This window comes from Cololabis saira, chromosome 6 (genome assembly GCF_033807715.1).
Source record: "Cololabis saira isolate AMF1-May2022 chromosome 6, fColSai1.1, whole genome shotgun sequence".
In the NCBI taxonomy this organism is placed as follows: domain Eukaryota; kingdom Metazoa; phylum Chordata; class Actinopteri; order Beloniformes; family Belonidae; genus Cololabis; species Cololabis saira.
The window spans coordinates 32,567,723-32,584,632 of NC_084592.1; the positions used below are offsets into that span (position 1 = coordinate 32,567,723).

Sequence of the window (16,910 nt, forward strand, 5' to 3'; positions counted from 1 at the left end):
ACGTAGAGGAGCAAAGCCGGTGGACTTGTGCTGTGTGTTGAAAATGACGCCTTCCCTCTTCGTCCTAAATCATTCACAGAGTCATGCAGTTCAGCGTCTCAGCCAATCACAGCCCTCCTACTGCTAGAGCCGATTAATCTGTTGAATATTTATGAAGAGCCTTAGCATAACTTAAAGTAATGCATCATCACATTTCATTTGCATGAACACAACTTGACACAAGGAGAAGTAGGTTGTTGACCCAGACTCGTACTGGAGTCTGTTAATGGGTGAGAGCAGAAAAAAACATCCAGATTTTCTATGTTTACTGTTAATTGCAATTTAAATGAACGTAGAATTAATGAAGTGAAATATGCATGGATCATTAAACCCACATACCATCACCTACTATTATTATTAATGCAGTTGGAAGCATATCTGGTAGTATCTCTGGTGCATATTGTATTGGGCCAGGATTTTCTGTGTCCTGTAGGCTCAGCTTATTTTAAGAGTCATGTTTGATCTCTATAAACCGGACTGAATATGTTGTTCATGCATGTGCAGTGTGACACACGTTAAGGACTGTGTTTTGTCGGTTTACCAGATTGAAAGTACGTACTGGGCGACTGGGCAGTAACACATCTCTGACTGTTGCCAGTCGTCCTGACATCCAAGACTCCTGGGATCTGCTCAAGCCCGCCTCGCTGGTCTCGTCTGCCACTCCCAGGTTGGTGTTTGTAGCTACTACGTGCTTTTGGTTGCATGAATAGCTGTAACATCTCTATCTGACAGATGCTGTTTTCACTCTCCGTGGCTGAGCAGAGCACGTTTCAATCTACCGTATTTAGCGGACCATTAGGTGCATTGGGTTATAAGCCCCAATATCAACGAATGGGTCTATTTTCATACATAAGGCGGGTTATAAGCCCCATGATAAAACATAGATAAAGTGAAACAAAATAGTCGGGTAAGTCTAGGGGTGTAACAATATATCGTGCCACGAAATTTCGCGATACAAAAACGTCACAATACGTGTCGTGGAGGTGACAAAGTGTATCGCGATATTGGGTTATTAATATTAATCTATTGTGTTGACTAGTAACGCGCATCTGACCGCGCCTCGACCTGCGGACCAAAATCTTACTCCGCTCAGAAGAAACTAGTCCCATTTTGTGGTCCCGTTTTGAGCTCTGAACTTTTACTAATGTAAGGCTGGTGTAGAGTTAAGCCTTACCTTATTAAATTAAACCTTTTTCGGGTCGTGAGTAGGATAAACACGGGGACAACTTCTGCTGAGCTCCAGTGTACTTTAATGTCCGCTCAACAGCGTAGGATTTTAGAACATCAACACAGCACCTAGTGCTGTATCAGTCCGCCTAATCTAAAACATATTAACAACTACAGATAAACTGACTAGTGTAATTATAGTCCCTGATTTACATCAGAATATAAAGAATATATTTATAAAATAATGAACCCTGAATTACCAAAATAAACTTCTTAACAAAAATAAATCTCCTCTTACACTTATAAGGTGAGCATGAATCAGTCTTTTTTATGATGTAAAGTTGTATGTATTTATTTACTTTTATTTATTTATTTAATTTTAGTTGTTAAATTAGAAAGAAAAAAGTCAAATCATACATGAGAGAAACTATTCAGTTTGTGGCTAAATATTTTTACTTGTATGAAACTGAAGATGCATAATGCAAACCTGACATTTACTTTTAGTTCAGTTTGTGGAAAATGGTTGGCCTGGCTTTCTCTTTAAAACTTAAACAGTTATAAAGCATTACAAACTGTAACAATAGGGTAAACACACAGTATTATTTTGTGTCTTTCAAATAAGACAATTTTTTCCAGTCATATGTTCCTCATTCGAGGTTGTTAAAAAAATACTGCTATAGTATCGTTATCGGGACCTCAATATCGTGTATCGAACCGTATCGTGAGATTAGTGTATCGTTACACCCTTAGGTAAGTCGAACTTTACTCAACTTATTCACAATAACTCAGAATTTCGTTCGGTTGTAAATAATATAGAAAAATACTCTCACATTTTAAATAATTCGTGTTCCACAAATAAGAAGTGGCGGAGGTATTCCAACATTTGGTTATAACTGGATTATGATATAGATTTGAAAATTGGGTTTATGCTAAAAACTAATGTTGGCTTGACATCTAACTATAGTAAGGTAACATTGACTAGAAGTTGGATGATGGTTGCTTGCCAGCAGTACTTCGTTAGTTATCTAACGTTGTCTGACGTTGCAACCCATATCCAACCAAGGACCGACTTTAATGTGTCAGCTGAATGGTCCGACAATCAATCAAGCTGAGCGGCTTCATCGCTACCAAAGTCACACTAAAATATTTTAACAGATTTTTGAGTGCAGTGTACCACATAAACCTGGTTCGACGTCAGTAAGCCCAACAAAATTCATACATAAGCGCCCCGGATTATAGGGCGCACTGCAGATTTTTGAGAAAAGTTAAGGATTTTAAGTGCGCCTTATAGTGCTGAAAATATGGTACTCACTAATAATAATTATATTAATGGGAAGGGTTGCACAGAAAACAATCAAATATGTAAAATTTAGTTGATTCTTGACAAACGTGTGAATAAGACTTGAGGAGGCGATAATGCTACATCAAACTATAAGCTGTGATCTATAAGACCATCTTTATCCATGTAACGTGAATCAAACCTGACTTGACTGAATGTAGTTTTTGGGTTGAGATGATGCAGCTTCAGCGGTCCTGGTGTCGTGTGCAGGACTATAGATATTGGCCGGGTTTCCCAGATCAGTTAAGTAGTTCTTAACAGCGAAAGACTTCTTTCAAACCTTCTTAAGGAGCCTGTGAAAGAAAATCGCGTTTCCCAGAGTTGCTCTTAGCTTAAGTATCTCTTTCATTAAGAAGGAAATGAAAGATGCTGCTGACCCAGTCTTTACAACCATCTTAGTGAACAAAGACTCACAGATCCAGCCGCGTCAGGCAAATCAATATCACACCAAGCAATGAGATATTAAAACAATGCACCCCGCACAAATTTTGATCTATTTTATACTTTAGATTTATATTGTTTAGCATTTATTGGTGACAGCAAAGGAAAAAAAAAAGAAAAATAAGGAATAACAAGTGTGTTCCTGTATATGCTTTATGCGCACAAATAAAACGATCATCATGAATATCATTTATTTGATAATTTGGCTGCTATACAGCATGTTCTCTCTGCAAATCAACCGCGTCGCCGTGCGCGAAGCAGAACTGTTTATGAACGCATTCGTGCGTCAGCACTTCAGTCCCCTGGACGTGTGTCGGACCGGGCTGTCCAGGCAGCCGGGACACCGATCCTCCTGCGCCGTGCCCGAGCCCGAGCACCTCTACGTGTGATGACAGGGAAGCAGCAGCTGAAGAACAGGAGCCTTTGATGAATCGTTCATTACAGTCTCAAATATAATCAATGGTGTCGGTTTATATTAAAGAATCTTTTTGCCCAGAAGAAAAAAGAGCGAAGACAACGACCCATAACTATTTTCTTCTCTTGAAAAAACCTGCACCGCGAGGTTTAGGATAAAAAGACGCTGCAGCGCGAGTCGGGATGCAGGGTCTCAGAAGAGGAGGAATACGTGCGAGGCGGGGCTGATCTCTGCAATCTGAAGCGCTCTATAATTGTAAAAAGAATTTCACTTATCACGGGTTCTTTTTGGAACATAACCCCTGCGAAAAACCAGGGATTGCTGTAATTCCACGTTGCGATTTGCGAAACTCGCCTTCTCTTGGCTCATGTTTTTGAACACACACAAACGCCCACCCCGTTTCCTCCCGGTTTCTGCGTGTGGGGAAAAAAAGCCTCACTATAGCCAGAAATAACGGAGTAACACACCATTTGGATGAAAAAGGGTCATTGAATTATATTTATCATCTTAATTTTTTATTATAACGCACAGGCAGCAGTGAATTAGTGCGTTAGGCAGCAGTGCTGCGTGTGAAAATGCGCTGATAGTGATCGGTGATCGATTTGCCTGGCATCGATTCATTTGGTTTCAGAACCGGACAGCTGCTCCAAAGAGCTTCTGAAAGAGCGAAACTAAAGGACGGTGTTAAGAAGTCATCTGGGAAACACCCGTATCTTAGGGTTCTCTCTTAGTTCAAACCTTCTTTGAACCTCTCTTAAATCCTTAAGAGAGGTTGGATCTGGGAAACCCGGCCATTATCTGTGCATGTGATGGAGGGGTGCACAAGGTAGAAATTTAATTTAATATACATGAAATGTCTTATTGTTTTTTTTTTTTAAGATTTTGTGGCTCTAGTGGCCTTTATTTTGAAAGTAGCTACACAGGAAACGGGTAGAGAGAGTGAAGGGATGCCCTGCAGTGAAGAGCTACAGGCCGGGATTCGAACCTGTTGGAGGGCGATACTCTCTGATATGATACGGCCGCTCAACCCACTGAGCTATCCGTGGTCCAGCTTTAACATTGTGTGGAATTTGTAACCCTTAAAAAGAGGCTGATGGCCTAAGATGAGGAAAACTCAAGTCATAAGTTATTCAGTGACCACTACACTTAATCTCCTTAAACAGTTAAGACCACAGTAGTTGGAGGGAACAGGCCTTCATCATTTAATCATGAAGTGGGGAGGACAGAGAACTGTTAGACGTATGAGAGTAGAGACGGATTTAAAGAAAACAGTACAAAGGGCTTTATTTCTACTTCTGTGGTCCCAAACGTACTTGATGTGCTGTAATTTTAGCGTTTGATACTCCTGACTACATTGAGCTGTGTGACTCCGACAGGATGTGAAGCATCAATTTCACATCGACAACTAGTGACAGAAGCGCAGCCTGTTGTCTGTAGCGTTGATGACATCTGTTGGTGTGTTTAAGTACTGTGTGTCAGCGTGTGGGTGTGTGTGTTTTCGTGAGTCACATGATTTTACTTCTGCCTGGATACTGCCTGCAGAGAGTGACACACACAAGAAAAACAGACGCATATGCATGCTTGATCAGACAATTCACAAATGTTGCGTGTCTCTGGGCTCATTGATGCAGCAGATGCTGCTGTGGGTTTGCTGTCCTTAATTTAACACAAGTGGCAACGAGTGGAATGGTCTCTTTTTTTTTTTTTTGTCTGAAACTCTACATTTCAAGATATGGAACAATACACTGGTACATGTTGACTAATTTATGTGCTCTTTCTATTCTTTAGTGCTGAGAGGTTAGCAGAGGACTTAAACCCGTCTGTTTCCATGATTCCAGCTGCCATCGAAGGCTCGGCTCCGAAGGTAAGACCATTATTTACTGATTAGTCATCAGTGCAATGACTTCATGCAAATACCTTACTATTGGACCTTTTATTCAGTTACACTGGGACTTATAGACGTTAAATGTTTACAAAGGGTCTTATCTGAAGAACCTGAAGGTAATATTGTGTAAAGTATTGATTTGACTTTTCATCTTAAAGTTATAGGCACAATCGGTTGTCCATACGGTATATTAAAGTCAAAGAAACATTTAAAAAAAAACAACATTTTTTTCTTTTAATCTGTACAGTAAGAACAGCTTCCCATTAGGGCTGAACGATATGGACAAATTTTCATATCTCGATATTCATGCCAGATATCTCGATATCAATACGATACGATATGACTTCGGTTCGGTGAAAACCAAGCATTTTTCAGAAAAATAAAAACATCAGAAATCAAAAGAGTGCAGTTTTATTGATTAGAACTCACTGCCAGTCATCAACATTAACATAAAGTCACTCAATAATAAATAATAATCAAAATATTTTACTGTAGCTCCGCTTTAACGATAAATAACCAATGCAGTTAGAGTTAGAGTTCAGTACATGTTATTGATTGGACGCTGCAGCTGAACGGACTGTCACAACATCACTGCAGTTTCATGACGGAGTGAAGACAGATTACAGATTAAACTCATGTTTCACTCCCAGGTTTCATATTTGATTTATTTTCTGTTTCAACAATTAAATATCTAAAAATGTTAACTTTCAATCTGATCAACAAAACAACCAGAAACAACTTTCTTAATTTATTACTGCGCATGTGCAATCCCCCCATTTGTCCAATCCTTGTTTTTCAGTATCCTCCAACGAAATAGAGAAAAGAGTTTTCCACTCGCTGTTTTAATTCCCAATTTCGATTTTCAAACACATCAATTAATTTTTTATTATCAAAACAAAAGATGGGGAACGGATTATTTTGGTTTATTTCTCTATTTTTATTTTGTAATTTCAAAAAAAAAAACGGATGGCCGTGAAGTACACGTCGCAATTTTCACCAAGCACGACTTGCACAACACCTCGCTCTGGTCGACATCATCCTTTCTAATTCCAAAATACCTCCAAATAATGGAGGATGATTTATGTTTTGGCACAAAATTAGATTCTGCACTGCCACCGGCCGCATTATCCTCCGCACTCATGTCTCTTTTCTTCCGTTTGGATTTCTCCGCTCTTCTCCGCTCTCCTGTGCGTGTGGCTGTGTGCGTCTCGGTCTACGTCTCCCTCCCTCCCTCCTATGTTTGTCATTGGTTGGCTTCAGCTGTCGATCAACAGCAAGCATGAAATAAGCTTTGTGGTTGGCTGGCCGTAGTGGTGCGTTCAAGGGCAATCTTAAAAGTAATGTTTATGGAGACTGCTCGAGCTGTACAAGCAGGGCGAGCGGAAATATATCGTTTATATCGTTGCTTTTCCGTTATTAATGTCTTGAATGTTCATATCTCGATATAGATACGATAACGGTATATCGTTCAGCCCTACTTCCCATAGTTAAAGGTACCCCACATTGGATATTGGCCACTGTGACTTCCATTCCTTATATTAACATGTTTTAATATTGAAATACCAGTACATTAGTATATATTAGTACATGACATACAGTTGTATGTGGTTTATAGCTGCTTGAGCAACTGGAGCAGTTATCTGAACTTCATCATACTCAACACAGGTGTTATGTGAGTCCGTATCAGTGAATCCGTCAAGTGTGTATTAAATCAGACATATGGTTGTTCAGAGATTGAACAGACAGATGGGGTCTGTACAGACTGTAAGTTGCTCTCTGAAGTGTACATCATGGAGTACTCAGCCTTCTACACTAAATGGAATATCTCAGCTCAGCTTTAAAGGAACTGGATCATGTGGGGAAGGTTCAACACTGAGCAGGTTAGCAGGCAAGATGACCCACTGATGAGACTTTAGGCATGGCCCAATAACCTTTTTCAACAAACTTTAACGTTACCCTTCAGTGCTAAAATTTACCGCCGCAACAAATACCTGAGACGGTTCCATCCCGCTGGGGGGGATGTACAGGGGGAGATCTGTCTGTGTGACGTTGTTTTAAAATGGAGAAATGAAAGATAGCTTCTCATGTCTGACACTGAGCATGATGGGAGGAGTAGTGTTCATTCACGCCAGCGCTCCTCAAACAAGTCCTCCAAAGCTACTGTCCTACATGTTTACGTGGTTCCCTGCTCCAACACACCTGATTTAAGTGACTGATTTGCTCTCGGCTAGTCGTCAAAGCCTGCACAATCTGTTAATTATCCATTCATTTGAACCAGGGAAAAATCTCGAACATGGAGGGCAGTTGCCTTTAAGTGGACTGGGAAACACTAACTTTGACTGCTCCATGTAACACAGACATAAACACTGCTGTGATTTCATCTGCAAGGTTGCATTGTTGAACGTAGCAGTTGATGAGTGTTGCTGCTTGTATGTTATTGTTATAAAGAGTGTTTCCATTGTGCTGCAGGTTAAAGCAGAGGATTTTGACCTCCACGTCGCTCCCCTGCTGTCTGAAAACCTGATCGACTTCACTGATCCAACTCCTCTGGTAAACCATTTCAGGCCTCATGTAATTCTTACATTTGGAAATGAAACCACACTAATGTGGATGGAGCCCTTGTCTGGCTGTGAAGCCTCAGAGTACCACGGCGACACAACTACATACAACACTGCCCTGCTGGTATAAGCTTGCTTACTATTTTCAGAACCGCTCGTCTCGTCAGTCAGCTTCATGTCTGGTCTACCTTGTTAAATAGTCGGCGACAGTGACAGGACAGTTGGGGAATCTTGTTAAACTTCTAAGTGAAGAAAGATTCATTTTCATTCATTTATTCTTTATTTCATTCAAAAAATAAAACAATTCAATACAAATACAAATGTTCTTAAATTGTGAATGAAAAGGGAGCAGAAAGAAGAAGAATCTTATCTGATCTGCCCCTTTTTCCAAGAAATAACTTCACAAATAACATAAATTAAAAATAAAAAAAAAAACAACTAAGTGAATAAAAAAAACTAAAATAAAATAAAATTACCGCCGTCTATGGGTATGGCAATCAAACTTAACTAACATGTTTCATTATATTTACTTAACATACAGGCTTTAATTGTTCTTTTGAATGTAATGTTTGATTTGGATTCTTTGTTTTCTTTATTCAGATTGTTCCATAAACTAATTCCTTTCACAGAAACACGACGTTCGATCAATTTTGTCCTGCATCTTGGTTTTAAAAAAATCTCTGTTCCTTTTAAGTTATACTTGCTTTCTCTTTTTTCAAATCTTTTCTGAATGTTGATTGGTAAAGTTTTTTTATGAGCTTTAAACATAATTTGCAGAATACTATAGTCTACTAGTTCATGAAATTTCAACAATTTTAACTGAAGGAATAATGGATTTGTTGCATCTCTATATCGTTTTCTACTGATTATTCTTATGGCTCTTTTTTGCAGAATGAAAATTTATTGAATATATGTTTTACAGGCATTTCCCCAAACTTCAACACAGTAGGTCAGATAGATAGAGAATGATCAACTTACTGCAGCACTGCAAAGAGCAGCCACCCTTGAGCTTACAGTGGTCCACCGGACAGCATTTAGATGAGATCGCATCCAAAACCAGCGACACTGGTAGCTGGCTCTTTGTCGGGTTATGTAGGAGTGACCCCTTAGTGCACTTAGACATCTATGATCATTGATATACATTTACATGCGAATGTGTCAACAATCCCGTGACTATCTTATCTACATCTGCAGTCATCATGTAAACGTCATGTTCCAAAATATAATATTTTAGGAATCAAAGTGAGTATTTGTACTTGAACTGAGGTCCAACACACTTGGAGAAAGCTGCATCTGTCAGTTTTTCTAAAGGTCTCTGTCTGTTCAGAATGAGACCTGTCCCCTCGTATACTGATGGACATAACCAAATATTAAGCTAATATGACCCTGTACACGCAGGTTTATGTGGCTCCGGTGATTACGTTCTTGTCTGGGTTCTGCTTTGTCAACACAATGGTTTCCTCTGGTCCTGGGTAATTCCTGGTAAGCTGCTAGACTGCAGCAGCTCACCAGGCATGGTCACCTTTAAGTCAAATGTTGCTTTCAGTAACAGATGAATTAAAGGGAAAGTTCGTTTTTTTACAACCTGGACCTTATTTCTGGCATTTTTTATGGTCGTATACTCACCCAGAGGTGTTTGGTGTCATTTGGAGTCCTTCGGAAGATATTAGGAGTTTTTTGCGAGCCGCTTCTCCATATAACGGTAGTGAACGGGGCACCGCCGGACACAGAAGATGCAGCGTCTAAATAACACATGATTGCCGCGAAACTCTTCATTTCTTTTATGAATCACTAGATCTGCTTCCAGAACCTGTTGTAACATTGTGGGGCTGTCTGTGTAATAAATAAATCCGTTTGTAAACAAGACCTCTGAACTCATGACGTCATCTCTGTGCGCGCACTCTGTCCTCCGTTCAGTGAGCTCTTCAGCCGTATACTCCGGCTCAAAACGGTAAGGACGTCCATCATATTCAAAGTCGTCGTCCACAACCTCAGAATTTGACAAATATTCAGACATGTTTCAAATAACTAACAGTAAACTAACAGTAGTGAACTCCAGCTGTACACAGAGCTGTGTCTGGGACGCGCGCACAGAGATGACGTCATGAGTTCAGAGGTCTTGTTTACAAACAGATTTATTTATTACACAGACAGCGCCACAATGTTACAACAGGTCCTGGAAGCAGATCTAGTGATTCATAAAAGAAATGAAGAGTTTTGCGGCAATCATGTGTTATTTAGACGCTGCATCGTCTGTGTCCGGCGGTGCCCCATGCGCTACCGTTATATGGAGAAGCGGCTCGCAAAAAACTCCTAATATCTTCCGAAGGACTCCAAATGACACCAAACACCTCTGGGTGAGTATACAACCATAAAAAATGCCAGAAATAAGGTCCAGGTTGTAAAAAACCGAACTTTCCCTTTAATAACTATGTATGAAATAATTTCCCTCCAAACCCCGAGCACGGGACAGACATTACATCATTCCATTTTCAAGTTTGTTTCCAGGGTGTTGCTGGATTAATACATCTGTGCCTTCCGCTTGTGTTCCAGCTCCCGCCAGGGCAGCCCAAACCTCTGATCACACCTCGCTGGATCATTCCTTCAACCGCTGTGAGTTCAGCTCTTCATCTTCCTTCCAGCCTGGCAGTTGAGCAGTGTATCATACTGTTTGCATTTGTCATAGGCTCTCTGTCAGGAAATGTTGAAGTGTATTGATTGTCATGCTGGGACTCGGGGTCTAGTTTGGTCTTGCATAGTTGCTTTCCAGTCAATAGCAGATGTAGAGGCTGTGCAGGAACTGACATCCATGCTTCTTCCTCCCCCTCTTCTAATGCAGCCTCCTGGCATCTTTACTAACGGCCTGCTCGACATAGACCCCCCATCTAAGGTCTCCCCTCTTCTCCCTGCTGATCGGGCAGCACCTCTTACCCCAGCCCCTCCCCACCTCGATCACACACGTAATGCCATCTCTGCCAGGTAACGTTTTTTTTGTTTTTTTTTTGGTGTTTGGGCCAGGAAGCAGTACATTTGTTTGTGAACCTTTGTAGTCTGCTGAGATGCACTAATGACTAGAACGGTTCCACCTGATTGTTGAGCCTAGCTGCCTTTAGAAATCGCTTGGAAACACTGCTCAGTTTGTAAAACCAGCTCATTACTGCAGAGTCCACTCAGTCTATTTCCTGAGGTCTAGTTCCTTTTTTTGTATAGATATCTTTATTGAGGGCATAAAAAAAAAGAAATAATATTTACAATAACAATATAATTATCAATATTTCTCCCCCTTTTTTTTTTTTTACTTTTCATAACATTAATTAAGCCAAAAATTAATAAATAAATAATAATAATAATAATAAAAATATATATATAAAAATAAAATAAAAAAATGTAAATAAAAATAAAAAACAACACACCCCTCTCTCCTTCCCTCCCTCATATGGTCAATAGATTACATAATTCAAAATAATTTAACATATGTCTATCAATACTAGAACAAAAATGAATAATACATTAAATAATCAAGTCCTGTGTAAACACATTCATTAACATAGTAGATGATTCAGATCATTAGAAAAGCAAAAAATCCAAAAAAGGTCCCCAAATAAGGTCAAAGTCTCTGTTTTTTTTTCTAACGGAATACAATATTTTTTCTGGAGTAAGAGGTCTAGTTCCTGATTGGCACCGCACAGGTGGCAAAATAAGTGATGACATATCTGTTAAATACAATCTTGTTAAACTAGTCTCTTTCCAAGTGAGATATTGTATTTGATGAGAGTTTCTGCGGCCTGTCTTAAATAACTTTATTCGTATTTTCTAAGTGTAGTTTTACTTATCAGGGAATTTAGAAACATTTTGTCCTTACATTACTATGAAATGAGTAATTTATAACCTCAAGTGAAGAGAAACGCATCATATATTCCAGAGTCATGACTTATTAAACACAAACTAAACCAAAATGCAGGAGGCAGTGTGGGAGGAATAAATCCACTCTGACTGCTCATCAAATGCTCTCGATTAATTGATGATCAGCTGTTTTGCCAAACTGTATAAAAGCAGAACTCTGTCTCAAGACCATTTCCAAACGTTTGAAATCAAAAGATTATTCACAAGTGAAAGGGATTTAATCTATTCTTTTGACAATCTTTTCAGTAATCATCCAAGCAAGGTCACCTCAAGGTCAGACTGTGCAGTTCTCAGAGAAACTAGAACAAGAGTAAAAAAAACAACAAAACACAAGAGCTACGTCTAGGGATGGGAATCGAGAACCGGGTCTTGTTGAGAACCGGTTCCCAGTGTTTCAATTCCTTGGAATCGTTTGCCTTTTTCGCAAACGATTCCCTTATCGATTCCAGCGGGCGCGAATGACGTCACCAAGCACGTTGTGCAACGTGCGCATTCGCGCCCAGCAGGAAAACACGGGGACAAAGCGGCATAAACGCTCGAAAGTTTGGTTACATTTGACCAAAAAGGATGACAACAGGGCGACAATACTTGCATTGTGGACATTTTACCAAAGGGGGGAAACTGTTAGGACTCGGCCGGCAGATACGCTGGGAGCGCGGAGTCAGCCGGCGTGTGGTAAGGCTGATTTATGGTTCCGCGTTACACCAACGCAGAGCCTACGGCGTAGGGTACGCGGGGACGCGTGCCGTACGGTGCGTGTCGCCGCGTACCCTACGCCGTAGGCTCTGCGTCGATTTAACGCGGAACCATAATTCATGCTTTAGAAGAGCTGCGCGCTCGGCCACGCGGACGTGCCGGGCGCTCCTCACACAGCTGCAGCTCGTCAGCTCATCTATGGAGAAGGTAAAGAGCAGTCACCGCTAGCTTCTCCTTTCATCAAGGCAGGGAAGAGTATCAGGCCAGAATAGATGAATGTCACCAGCAGTGACTAACTTTGTGGTGTTGAACATGTTACTGGACATTCATGTGTAATTGCCACAAAATAATTTGTTGTATTTAGTTAATTTCTACAGAAGAATATTTATTTTATTATTATTATTTTATATTAAATACATATTTTATATTACAAATCATTTTGTGGGGACCCCGACACACCATGGAAGGGCCAGAGGCTGGGCGCGTCTTAAGACCTCACTTATATTTTTTTGTTCAAAGATATAAAACAAAGTTGATACTAAAATTGTTTGTTCTTCTTTTTTCCAAATGAGAATCGATAAGAGAATCGATATCGAATCGTTAAGCAGAATCGAAAATGGAATCGGAATCGAAAAAATCTTATCAATTCCCATCCCTAGCTACGTCTCAGACTCTACAGACCTCAGTTACCGTGGTACTGGACCCGGATGAAGAAGCAGAGCTCATCTGGGAGTCGTCAGGAGGACGCTTAGGTTTACAAAGCTGCACCTGAACAAACCAGAGACTTATGGAACAATGAGACTTAGTTAAAGATGTTTGGTCTTTTGGACCATTTCTGACTATAAAATATAAACTCCATATCAGCCCTAATACCAAATCTGAAACAATGGTGGTAGAGGTGTGATGATTTGGGCTTTTATTGTTGTCGTAGCCACAAGTCCTGGACACCTTGCACCCAACAAGAAGAATATTATTCTGGAGTCAAATGTGACACCGTCTGTGTGACAACTAAAGTTTGACCAAAGTCAGCTCATGCATCGGGGTATTGATCTGCAGCAGCAAGTCCACATCAAGAGTGACAGGGTCACGACCTCAACCCCGCTGAGATCCTGCAGCTCCACCCTGCAGGAGCTGTGCAAATACACACACACACCAACGCCTCAATCATGTGAATGGGTGAAAATGCCTCCATAACAATGTGACATACTGATACTAGGAATGGGTGATATTTTACCGTTCACGATATACCGTCAAAAAATGTCCTCACGATAAGAATTTGTCATCTCGCGGTAAAAACGATAAATTCCCGTTGATGTTTTTGTGTAAACCTGATTTTTGGAAGGAAGGAAGGAAGGAAGGAAGGAAGGAAGGAAGGAAGGAAGGAAGGAAGGAAGGAAGGAAGGAAGGAAGGAAGGAAGGAAGGAAGGAAGGAAGGAAGGAAGGAAGGAAGGAAGGAAGGAAGGAAGGAAGGAAGGAAGGAAGGAAGGAAGGAAGGAAGGAAGGAAGGAAGGAAGGAAGGAAGGAAGGAAGGAAGGAAGGAAGGAAGGAAGGAAGGAAGGAAGGAAGGAAGGAAGGAAGGAAGGAAGGAAGGAAGGAAGGAAGGAAGGAAGGAAGGAAGGAAGGAAGGAAGGAAGGAAGGAAGGAAGGAAGGAAGGAAGGAAGGAAGGAAGGAAGGAAGGAAGGAAGGAAGGAAGGAAGGAAGGAAGGAAGGAAGGAAGGAAGGAAGGAAGGAAGGAAGGAAGGAAGGAAGGAAGGAAGGAAGGAAGGAAGGAAGGAAGGAAGGAAGGAAGGAAGGAAGGAAGGAAGGAAGGAAGGAAGGAAGGAAGGAAGGAAGGAAGGAAGGAAGGAAGGAAGGAAGGAAGGAAGATTGAATTGACATTTTTGTGTAACAAACATGGTGGATCTGAGAGCGAGATAGATTTATAGTTAAAAAGGTGGAGTTGAATTTGTATTTTTTTTTAATCGTCATTTTTATCGTTATCGGGATAAATGCCAGAAATAATCGTGATACATTTTTTAGTCCATACCGCCCATCCCTAACTGATACACAGAAAATGATTACTTAAATTATGTCTGATAAAGATAAATCTACCAGGCTTAAAGTCCTGGGATCTACTTTTTTTCACGTACTGCTTCTGCATTTTGGCTTGGCTTTAGTTTGATAAATGACAGTTTTATTTGTCAATGTTATTGAGTATATAAAGTTAATGTGAAGACTCAAAAAGGACTAGGTGACCTTTTTATTTATTTTTTTGTAAAAATTGAAAGATGTGCACTTTGTTTCACGTGACTGAAGCGAGGAATTCAGGAAAAATCTGAGTGTTTTAATGTTTGCTTCATGAAGTCTCCTTGTCTGATGCATGCCCTCCACTCCCGTTTCCCTGCAGCACCGCAGGTCAGACACCAGCCACGGAGGATGCAACCAAACTCAGAGGCCTCTTGACCACTGAGCTCTGATGAAGGGGAGAGCAGCCATCGCCACATCCTTCATCTTCCTGACTGCTTTCCCACAAACTGTGGCTCAGAGGAAAGGAAGAGGCAGCTTACAAGCAACACAGCCACAGTTTTAGTTGCATTCACAGTGACAAAGGAACTTCACGCTGATCAACCTGATGCTGTTGTCATGTTCAAACTATCTCATGTTGTACATTGTTCAAAAACAAACGTGTATTAACATCCTAAGAGAGAAGCTCTGCCTCCCACCAGCCGCACCGTCTCCCAGCAGATGTTCCTGTTGGAGCTGAAACTCAGAAATCTGTGACCTCACAGCTTCAGACTCGTGAATGAAAGGTGACTGTAAAGGTGTGTTGATGCTGCTGTTGCGCTGGCAGCGTGTCCTGCACCTGCATGAACACAGAGCTGCTGAAGAACACTGGATGGAGAACTGAGAAGACAAGAGGCATGAAACCTCAAGATGTTGATTTCTAACTGTCCTCTACACACGACGACACACATGTCGCTATCCTTGTAGCACAAACACTACAGATCTTTGTTTTTTAGCTAGTTACATGTGAAAATTGTCTTGCAGCCACTGGAAATGAGATCTTCACTGGATTTTCTCTGCAACACTGGACCTTCCAGCTGATGATGATGATGACGACGATGATGAGAAATTACCATTTTGATTTTACAGATTTTTTTATTACCCTGTTCTTAATTTTTTTTTTTTCTTCTTTTGGTTTTTGATGACTGAAAATGCACATTGCAAGTCTTTTTGACTCCACGCGTTTGTAGCAGCATCCCAACAGACCATTACCATAAATGACAGACTGTTCTTTGAAAAACCTGATTGTATTCTGTAATTTTTAACATTTTTTTTTCCCTAAAATTTCATTGCATTAATTTCAGCTTCTAAATTAGACTTGAAAATGCCAAAAATGGAAACTGGTCAGTTGCTGATGACACAGTGTGAGCAGGTGGAGTTGTGGACCTGGACAGCTGCTCTTCAGCTGTTTGACGTCTCTCTTCACTCATGTAGCTTCTGCCATGCCTTATGTAAATGAATGTATTCACCACGTCTCATCTGACGAAGCTGGAAACGCCACACTTCAAACGTGCACCACTTTCACAGCTGTTCCTGTTTCACTCACGATGGCTGTTTATAGTTTAGCACTGAAGAAAAATCTGTGAAGTATCTTAAAAGCAGATTTTGTACACTGGGAAAGTTGAGCTTTTCGCTGTATTTTTCAGATAATTAAGTATATGACATTGATTTTTTTTTTTTTTTTTTTTAAACTGTTTTAGTCACTAAGTGTAGACCCTCATTCCAGTTTTGTGTAGTAATTTTCAGTGGGATGATTTGATTATCTTAAAAGTTGACGTTGACTGTTTTACAGTGTCATCTCACTAAGCAGTGACCAGTATTTATGCTCAGTGTAATTGTTCAGTATTATGTTGTCTAAAAGTATTGTAGCAAACAGTTGATCATATATTTTGACAATATGATGACCGCAGCCATTCGTAGATATGATATTGACTATGTTGGCAGTATAGTTACTACACATGTCCTGTTTGGGCTTGTTTTCTTAGAGAAGCCGTAGATATTTACTCATCAGACTGGGGAAACCTCAGATTGTGATGTCTCAAATGCAATTTTTCTATATACCTTTTTCTTCTGGATACACTCATGATTCAGTAAAGCATTGCTGCAATAGGATATGGTCGTTTCCTTTTATTTTTATTATTGTTTGAAGGTTTTTTGAGGTGATTACTCTTAGATTTATGTCAGATGTTAATCTGAGCTGCCACTCTGCTGATCAGCTCACGTCTTTAAAGGTAAATTATTCTGTACATTCCGACCTTAACCCACGTGGTCTGTTTTTATAAACAAACGTGGCTTTGTTCTGCGTTTAATGCAGTAACAAGTGTCACCAAAAACCAGTAAATGAAGGCCAGCAGTCGGGATGAAAAGGCGACAGGGTGTTGGACCGGTGTGACTCCGGAGGTTGTACGTTGGCCTCTTGGCCA

At 40.4% G+C, this 16,910-nt stretch overlaps 1 protein-coding gene across 5 annotated transcripts in view; it reads left to right on the forward strand.

Annotated features, from left to right (window-relative positions):
• epb41l5 (erythrocyte membrane protein band 4.1 like 5) overlaps positions 1-16,599 on the forward strand; it is a 62,108-nt gene extending 45,509 nt beyond the window's left edge. For 4 of the 5 annotated variants that reach the window (XM_061723970.1, XM_061723972.1, XM_061723973.1 and 1 more), the window contains exons 21-26: positions 584-706; positions 5,190-5,265; positions 7,756-7,836; positions 10,398-10,457; positions 10,684-10,823; positions 14,831-16,599. In XM_061723970.1, coding sequence (XP_061579954.1) covers positions 584-706; positions 5,190-5,265; positions 7,756-7,836; positions 10,398-10,457; positions 10,684-10,823; positions 14,831-14,900 — 550 coding nt within the window. In that variant the 3' untranslated portion in view covers positions 14,901-16,599. The remainder of the gene's footprint in view (positions 1-583; positions 707-5,189; positions 5,266-7,755; positions 7,837-10,397; positions 10,458-10,683; positions 10,824-14,830) is intronic. The other variant, XM_061723974.1, reaches the window with a different exon arrangement.
• The last annotated feature ends 311 nt before the right edge of the window (positions 16,600-16,910 follow it).